General features: G+C 35.1%; 1 protein-coding gene across 1 annotated transcript; it reads right to left on the bottom strand.

Moving 5' to 3' along the window:
* Positions 1-2,291: 2,291 nt before the first annotated feature.
* LOC123558491 (proton-coupled folate transporter-like) lies at positions 2,292-3,776 on the bottom strand. The gene has a single exon (XM_045350369.2). It carries the CDS (start codon positions 3,774-3,776, stop codon positions 2,292-2,294), a length of 1,485 nt encoding a protein of 494 aa, XP_045206304.2.
* Positions 3,777-8,628: the final 4,852 nt, after the last annotated feature.

The raw sequence follows: 8,628 nt of genomic DNA, 5'->3' as shown, positions 1-8,628 counted from the left end.
TCGTCATGAAACTTTGTCATAATATTTGCCTTGATGATTCCTTGGTCGAGTTTGAAACTGGACCGTTACTCTCCACTTTACCTAGGAAGCAGTTATTAACATTTTTATGCACAGTTATCTTTGCTGACCATGATTCTCAGGTTACCGATGTAGGGCCACTTTGGCCCTCCTGTTTATTTATTAAGGCTGGATGCAGTCGGTTGTCTTAATATGTTACCATTATTTCGTTTCGTTTAATTTCATTTAAAAACTGAATGGTTAGTTGCAATCGGAAACATCCAGTGTCTGTAAGCTTGATTTGTTTATAGTCCTTTAGATGACGATTTCATCCATTTGTTACCATTGTTTGTTTTAGAATTGATCTAGCGTGGATGACTTTTATTTACATTGTCCTATGATATTGGAACATGATGGGGCTGAGTTAGGTTTGGTGCGCACCACGTACTGGTTTAAATTCCTCTATAGTGTTTTTCTACTGACATTTGTTTTCTTTTTTATAACGAATATTTTGATTAGCCTACATTCCGTATTAAGATTCGTTCTGTAATACAAAAAGATTATAGATACCTAAGTATCACGTATTTGCATAGAAATAATTCATTTTCACTGTTTACATTTTCCTCGTTCTGAAGTAAGCATCTTAGAAAATGGTCATAGTGTGCAATTTATTTCGAAATATTGCGGTGGCATAGTGCCTCATTACGCTACTCTACATGTCATCGAGTAGCGTAATGAGGCACCCGTGGGATGATTAATAAGTAACGGACTGTATATTGCTAAAGGGTTACGGTCTAAAGAGGCTGTGTTCTTATGATTTATTAATTATTGTGTCTTACAGATAACGGAGGGAGTGAGGTTTAGCTTGCTTCTGGTCGTGCCGAATTAAGATCATTGTGTTCTGACTTCAGATAATATTTATTACACTGTTATAGTGATATTCCTGATCGGACACATTTATATGTATTGTTTAATACATTCAAGTATTTTCTCACTTATGTTAGACCTTAACTCAGTGGGGAAATTAATGCTTAGGGCAGCGTCTTCCTCAAGCAAAAAACTGAAAAGTTGCTGTATGACCTAACTTTGCTAGGTTTGACTGGGAATTGTTGTATTTAGAATGTCTCGTATAACATTTGATTTGATTTTAGGGTAAATGTGAGGTAAGCGAGCGTCATATGCTTTTGAATCACCAACAACAATGGTTACAGACCATTCTAAGACGGTGCAGCTATTTGCATCATTTGTCTTGTCATGGTCGTTTTTTAAATGTTATTTATCATCTAGGCTTGTACATTAGTAGTGTTACTTTGCTCTATACCGGTCCTATCTCCACCATTCCATTTCACCACATTAATGTATCGTTTACATACTGTTGATTAAAGCTGAGGCACTCCATCATGTATATAGCCTTTACAGTTTCGGTTTGTTGGTGATTTGCTTTGCTTAGTGTTTTTCTGCTTTGCTGTACGTAACTCTGGTTTTGCGATGTGTGGCTCTGGTTTATGATTTCAGACTCTGGTTTAGTGCGCTCAATGCCCCCAGGGATTTAATGATTAATTTTACTTATGTTAGTGAAGAAAATACTGCAATTTTCCACAGATGGACGAGCATCAATCGTATCAGGCATTAGGTTGTATTAACAAAGTTGTTCTTGGTTTTGACGTCGCACCGATACAAGTTTAGGTCATAAAGCGACTTTCCAGCTTTGATGGTGGAGGAAGACACCGGGTGCCCCTCCATGCATTATTTCATCACGGGCGGGCACCTGGATAGAACCTCCATGAACAATGAGATAATAGATTTAAAATATGTTGTAGTAAAATGTTTATAAAATTTCGTAAGTATTTCAAATATTGAATTGAAATTAAAGGAACAATGTGTGCATTTGCCTGGAGCGTATCTTTGTTCTTTGAACTGTTTAATATAAGCGCCGTTGTAATAATGCAAATTTCACTTTATTTTTCAAAAGATAGTATAACGTTTCTGTTGAAAAGAAACATTTTACGAGATTTTATGGAAATCCATCTCGTGCAGTTTGCTACCTGCGGAAGAACGTAGTGAATGGCAACTAAATACTAGTGGAATAAGAAACTACTGCGCCTTGATGTATTTTTGGAACGGTACTGATATATAGGAGCATGTATTGTACCTGGTATCAATTAGATAACTTAAACAGCTGAGAAATTGCATTTTGGTTTAGATACATAATAAACAAAGGGAAGGAAATAAAATATCTCAGATTTAATAAGATTTTCAAGAACAAAAACAAACACGCATGCACTCGCCAGTGTTTACTTTAAATCCATTTTAGTTGATACATACTGTAGCTTGCTAGAATTGCACGAATCCTGCAGGTTGCTTTTCTCAGTAGGTTCCATTTTAGCTACGTTTTTGTTGCACTGAATTACCCTTCTATAACATATGCTAGCAATTCCAGCAAGTAACATAACAACATTTACAAAGCCCATCAGGTAAAAAGCAATGCTCGGACAAAAAGCAACCGTAGCACCATACAGATTCACATACACCATTGATCCTACACATTTTGAAACTGTGTCGGTAATAGAAAAAAGTGTAAACATTTTCCCCTGCTCTTGTTCGTTCGCAGCTTTGCTCAGAGTTGACCAGTTACATGGTCTGGTTACTAATGATACAGACCATACAGTCATTAATGCGTATATCATCCAGGACTTGTTGCTTAGTCCGGTTCCAACATACCGTGATACATTACATAGTAATCCTAAACTTATCACTGTACAGTCACTGAGTTTTAGCACATTTGATAGAAATGGTAATAAAACCAAAAGGACGAACCCCGTAGAAATATGTCTTATTGAAACATAATAAGAATACCAAGATTTAGACCAGTTGAAAGGCCGTGCTGTTACGTACATGAGTAAAACATCTTCCACGCCATTTATATCACAGCCGTAAATAAATGTTAGACAGAGCTGAACAATAACAACTGTCTGAACCGAATTAGTTCCCTTTTCCGTCAACAAAGATATATACGATTTTATTCCACTAGACAGGTTAGAGCAAGTTATGCCGTTTGTTTCCGTTTCTGATTTGTGCTCAGTATAACCGTTTTTTGGATTATTTCCAGTTTCTCGTAAAAACAAAATAATAACAAATGCAGTTAAACACTGAAATCCAATCACTATTCCGTAAGAAATCAACAACTCCCATTTCAATAATCCTGCTAGAAATGCCCCAAAACTCATTCCGAATGAACTCATTGCATAAAGCATTGAAATTTGTTTCGTTCTTTGATCATTATCTGATCCTGAAGCGATGTATGAATTTACAGTCATTGCAAAAACGGGAGTATTTCCGGACACTGATTGTATCAAAGTTCCAAGCAAAGCAACCCAAACAGCGAGGGGTCCCATGTACAAGCTTATAATAAAACACATTGCAGATAATATAATTCCTACACATGGAAAAAGCATTGGTATCTTTCGGCCTTTCCTGTCACTCCATGCTCCACAAAATAATCCAGAAAATATAGCAGGGATATTCAAAAACAACCGATAGAGTATGAAATAAAATCCCGCATATTCTCGAACCTCGTTTTCAATCACTGGATTTTGTTCAAGACGATCACAAATTGTTCTGTTTTCCAGAAATCTCTTTTCACACACAACACGAAGTAAATATGGTCCTACTATTGTATCAAACATGGTTGCTCCAATTCTAAATAGGAAATAACTGACACTGACAACTCCAACTTGTAACCGAACTGTACTCAAGCATTTCCGAGATTGGTCCGCCATTAATTCTTATCTGTATATGTATAAATATGAATAAGACATGAGTTTAGGACTAGAATATTCATTTATTTAGCTATTTGTTACGGTAATGTACTCTTTAAATTGGTGTTTTTTTATTGTGAATACGAAGTGTTACTACTACTATGATATCAACAAACTGCCTCTCTGTAGAAAATTTAAAGAGCATATAAAAGTGGGCAGACATTATTAATCCGCGTACCAATGAATATATCGACAACCACAAATACTTCACTTTTCGTTTTCTCAAATACATCACTTTTCGTACATAATTGGCAATAGTACTGCAGAAATGTGTACAAGTAATTAAATCTTATTATCAAATGTTTGACGTCACGGGAGTGAAATAAAGGCATTACATAAAATTGATAATACACTAGTGTAATAAAGCTTTGACGTCGACGTCGTTTAAAGTACAGGAGACGTTCTTTTCATATTGCATTTATTAAACTCGTTGAGTAAAATTGATAAATTGCTCGACAGAGCCTCGCATTTTATTATTTTATTCAACTCGTTTAATAAATTCAATATTAAAAGACACTCATGTGCTATCCTCTATATGTTGTATAGTTATATACGTTCAAAGTCAAAAACATTTAATTTAGATTTCATTTTACATACGTATATTGTCTGACTTACCTTCAATCACACACCCGTTTAAATGAAAATTGTACAGACCATATTTAATTTACATGTGCCGTACGTGTGATAATTAAAATTGAAAAACATACATATTTTCATTTATTTCGCAATTGCATGGAAAGGAAACAAAAGTACGTATATCGAACTTTCTGTACTAAATGCGACTGCTGATAAACCTGATTTGAAAAATCGATAATCTTGTAGTTTTGATCGTTATCTTCCGTAAATTTACGTCCCTCTCCGAAATTTAGTTGGGGGCCAATAAAACATGTTTTAATAAAAGATAAAAGGTAAGGGTAAGTACCTTAAAAGGTAAGTTTGTATTTTACCTTTTTCGCAATTTAAATGTCATTTTGGGACAAAAGGGTCAAGGTTACAATTACTTACTGAGTATCTTTTGTTATACAGGTAACTTACCAGGACAGAAATGTTTCAATTACATTTTGGACCTCTGTGGGTAATTTCATCTTCGCTGTTATTAAAAATATAAAAATACAGTTTTTGACGAATGACTAAAGTTGGAATGTTACGAAAATGGTGTATAACATGCTTACATACAGTCTTTAAGATCGAACTTGTGCATTCATTTGAGGCCGCGGAGGACAAGGTTGCTGTTACTAAAAATAAAACAAACAAAAGAAATTGTTTATATGTTAAATGTTTATGTTTTGTGAAATCCAACGGATTTTGACTACAGAAAGAACACATTTATATTGAATAATTTTAGCTTTCTTACGGTGTCGGTCTACTACATTTATTATTTTTACATCTGATGTGCTTTAGACACATTAAGAAACATGTAGCACATGGTGACGAGGAGGGACTGCATTAGTCATTAATGTTTCTACATTACGCATGTGACTATCAGCAGTTTCATTGTTTGCTAACGGAAAATGTGTTCCGAGAGCTGTATGTCAAGGCTTTCTCTGGTTAATCAGCAGAACAATTTTCAGACTGACCTTCACCTTTCACTTAATCCCCTTAATGATAGCAGTCATGTACTGATCACAGACAATTAGCCTTTGAAGATTGACTACTGTAGACTAAAGTAATCAGAAACCAGATCCAGTAGTGCACTTAAATGAACAAGTGCGATGATTGCTATGTATGGTGGCATCTTCCTGCCAACCACATATCCACTTATTTATGTAGACAGTTTTCTCTAAAAATGTCACATATCCAGTTATTATCTGGCAATTGGCAAAACTGCATGTTATCCAGATAATCATGTTAACAGGACAAAACTGTCTGTTAGTGCCCATTTCTGCCGTCCAATTATTCACATAAATAAGTGGTTATTGTGAAAGTTTTCTTAATATCCAGTTAATATTCGTGCCGAAATTGGCGATTAACGGTTAGACACGCAGTTTTGTCACTTGCAAGAACATAACTGAAGAAGTGACATTTTTACGAAAAATTTCAAGATAAATAAGTGCATATGTGGCTGGCAGAAATATGCCACCATAGCTAAGCACCAAAAAATATCAAATGTAATTTCCTAATTTGCAATCCAGTTCTAAATATCCAAATCCCGTACGAACCCCTAACTACAACAAGTGACCAAGTATTGCAGACGCAAAACAGAAGTCCCCTGCCGATGAAAAAGCAATTTTACTTGAACTTCAATAGTGACCTTGACCTTTGACCAACAACCATGGGTCATGTGCGCGACACATAGTCTAATCATGGGGAACATTTCTGTGAAGTACTAAAAATCCTTCAATGCAATTTAAAATAATGGAGCAGAAACAAATGTTTACTTGACATTGAACATTGTCCTTGACCTTTAAATATATAACATCCAAACACTAAATGAAATTTTACTGATCCTGATTTTGTCGCTTTAAAATGTTTCTTAAAAATTAATCCACATAAAACACTTATGAACACATAGTAATATCCCAGATTGCTGTCGAAAAAAATCCCAATCCTAAATGAATACATTTTAATTAAAACTAGCATTCTGGTTAATAGAAGCATTAACTATAATTTAACTGCAATCAAAGATTTTAGTTCCAAAGATAACCAGTTCAGAAAAGTTTTTCAGATATATAATAATTATTATGAAAATAAAAGTATTTCTAGAATAACTTTTGCAACTTCTATGCATGACTTGATTTCCTTTACTTTCAAATTTTTTTTGTTAATGAATATATTTTTGTTAATGAATAAGAGGGAGGAACTGGAAGTTTCCATCAGGTTCTATGTATGTAACAAATAGTAACTACCAGATTGCTCTTTATATTAAAAATACAGAAAATCCATTAATAATCCATTAATAATTGAAGCAACTACATCGTCAAATCTATAACTAATACATTAACAAATATATTTTGTGACAAAATACATATGTGCATAGCAATAATCAAAACTGATTTGTACCTTTTTAAATTAATAACAGCATGTTGTTAATGATGAATATCTTATAGGCGCCATGTTTTCATGTTGAAAAACTGCAGCAATGTAACTGGTCAGATTACTATGTATTTAATTTTGGTGTAATTTAGTTCAATTTTTCGAACAATAGGTAAAGCTGTTGTACTCATCATCATGGATCGGCATCTGCGCCGGCGTCCCGATTTTTGTATTAAAGCTGCTTTTTTAGTATCCACTAATGGAAATGGACTGAAATATCACACGCTTGTTCATTGCGTTTATCTTACATGCAGTGCATATTTTCGTTAACTCTGTTTTACATTTGTAAAAGCGTATGCCCCCTTTTCAACCGAACCGACAATTATTTGGTTAAATTTATATGCGAGTTGGTATTTCAGTATCCACTAACGAAGTGGAATAAAGAAGATAGAAGCTTTACACACATGTTCACTGTGGTAATCTAAAATGCAATGTGCAGATTTCATAACTCTGTTTCACGTTTTTAAGTTATGCCCCTTTTTTCGAATAACTAATTATAAATGTGAGTTGGTATCCCACTAGCCTCTTGTGAGAGTGAATTAACACATTTTGATATTATCACATGCAATTCACAGGTCCCATAACTCTGTTTTGTATTATCACAAAGTTATCCCCCGTTTACAACTTAGCAATGTTTTGGTAGAATCTGTTATCTCATTACAGACGAGAGACGGAGAATTGTTGCCCCTTCTACAATTATCTATGCCTATGTTTCCAATATTTCATCTTTCAAGCGACAAGGCTTTTGAACAGACGAGTCTCGCAGTTCTTCGAATGCATTTGTCATACATGTAAGGCTGGATGGTTTTATATATTTTCGGTTGGCTTGTGTTTTATTATTAAGACCAATTTTATCAGTAACGTCTGTTAGGTTTGATTTGTTTATAGTCTTTTATGTGAGCATTTCTGTGTTTTACACATCGTGCATTTTGTTTCCATTACTTGTTTTGGGGTTTCATCTACCCTGGTTAACCTTCATTTACACTGTCGTGTGGCTTTGAATATGGTAGGGTTATGAGTGAGGCTTGGTGCCCAGCATTATCTGGTTTAAACTCCTTAGTGGTGTTTGACCATTTATCGCATTTAAATGACAGTAAATTCGAATCTATCATATATGTATGGTAGCTGATTTAGGACATTTCAGTATGTCGCGTTGGCGTTCGCGCAGTTTATATTGCACATTTCGTTGTGTTGTCCTGTCGCGCGCGCCATTGTGCCATAACGAAATATCGAAATTAAATTTTTGAGTGTCGTTTTGGTGCGTGACCCAGTGCGACAAAACAAAACTAACACTGGCTCTGATTTAATGTGTGTGGCTCTGACTGACTATGTGTGGCTGTGGTTCTTCGTTGTTTGGCAAAGTTAAACCTTTGGCTTTAATCCGTTTCAGCTGCTACATACTGTAGCTTGTTAGACTAAAACTTGCCGTTGCTTTTCTCAGTCGGAATGATTCTAGCAGCATCTTTGTTGTCCATAATTTTGATTGAACCAAGATAGTTTTTAGCCCACCATCATCAGTTGGTGGGCTATTCAAATCACTCTGCGTCCGTGGTCCGGCGTCCTTCCGTCCGTCCGTCGTCCTTCCGTCCGTTAACAATTTCTCGTTATCGCATCTCCTCAGAAACTACGAGGATTTTGATCAAACTCTGTCAGAATAATGTGTTGGTACCCTAGTTGTATCCCCCTGAAAATCAGGCTGGTTCAACAATTTTTGAGTGGGTTATGGCCTTTGTTCATTTTTACCATTTACATTGATTTATATAGGGAAAAACTTTGAAAA

This window comes from Mercenaria mercenaria, chromosome 5 (genome assembly GCF_021730395.1).
Source record: "Mercenaria mercenaria strain notata chromosome 5, MADL_Memer_1, whole genome shotgun sequence".
In the NCBI taxonomy this organism is placed as follows: domain Eukaryota; kingdom Metazoa; phylum Mollusca; class Bivalvia; order Venerida; family Veneridae; genus Mercenaria; species Mercenaria mercenaria.
Note: the sequence above shows the minus strand (reverse complement) of the source record. Positions and strands in the feature narration are given on the sequence as shown.

What these genes read in the sequence shown, in the direction of transcription:
- LOC123558491 (XM_045350369.2), bottom strand. Translation starts at nt 3,776, where the DNA reads ATGGCGGACCAATCTCGGAAATGCTTGAGTACAGTTCGGTTACAAGTT.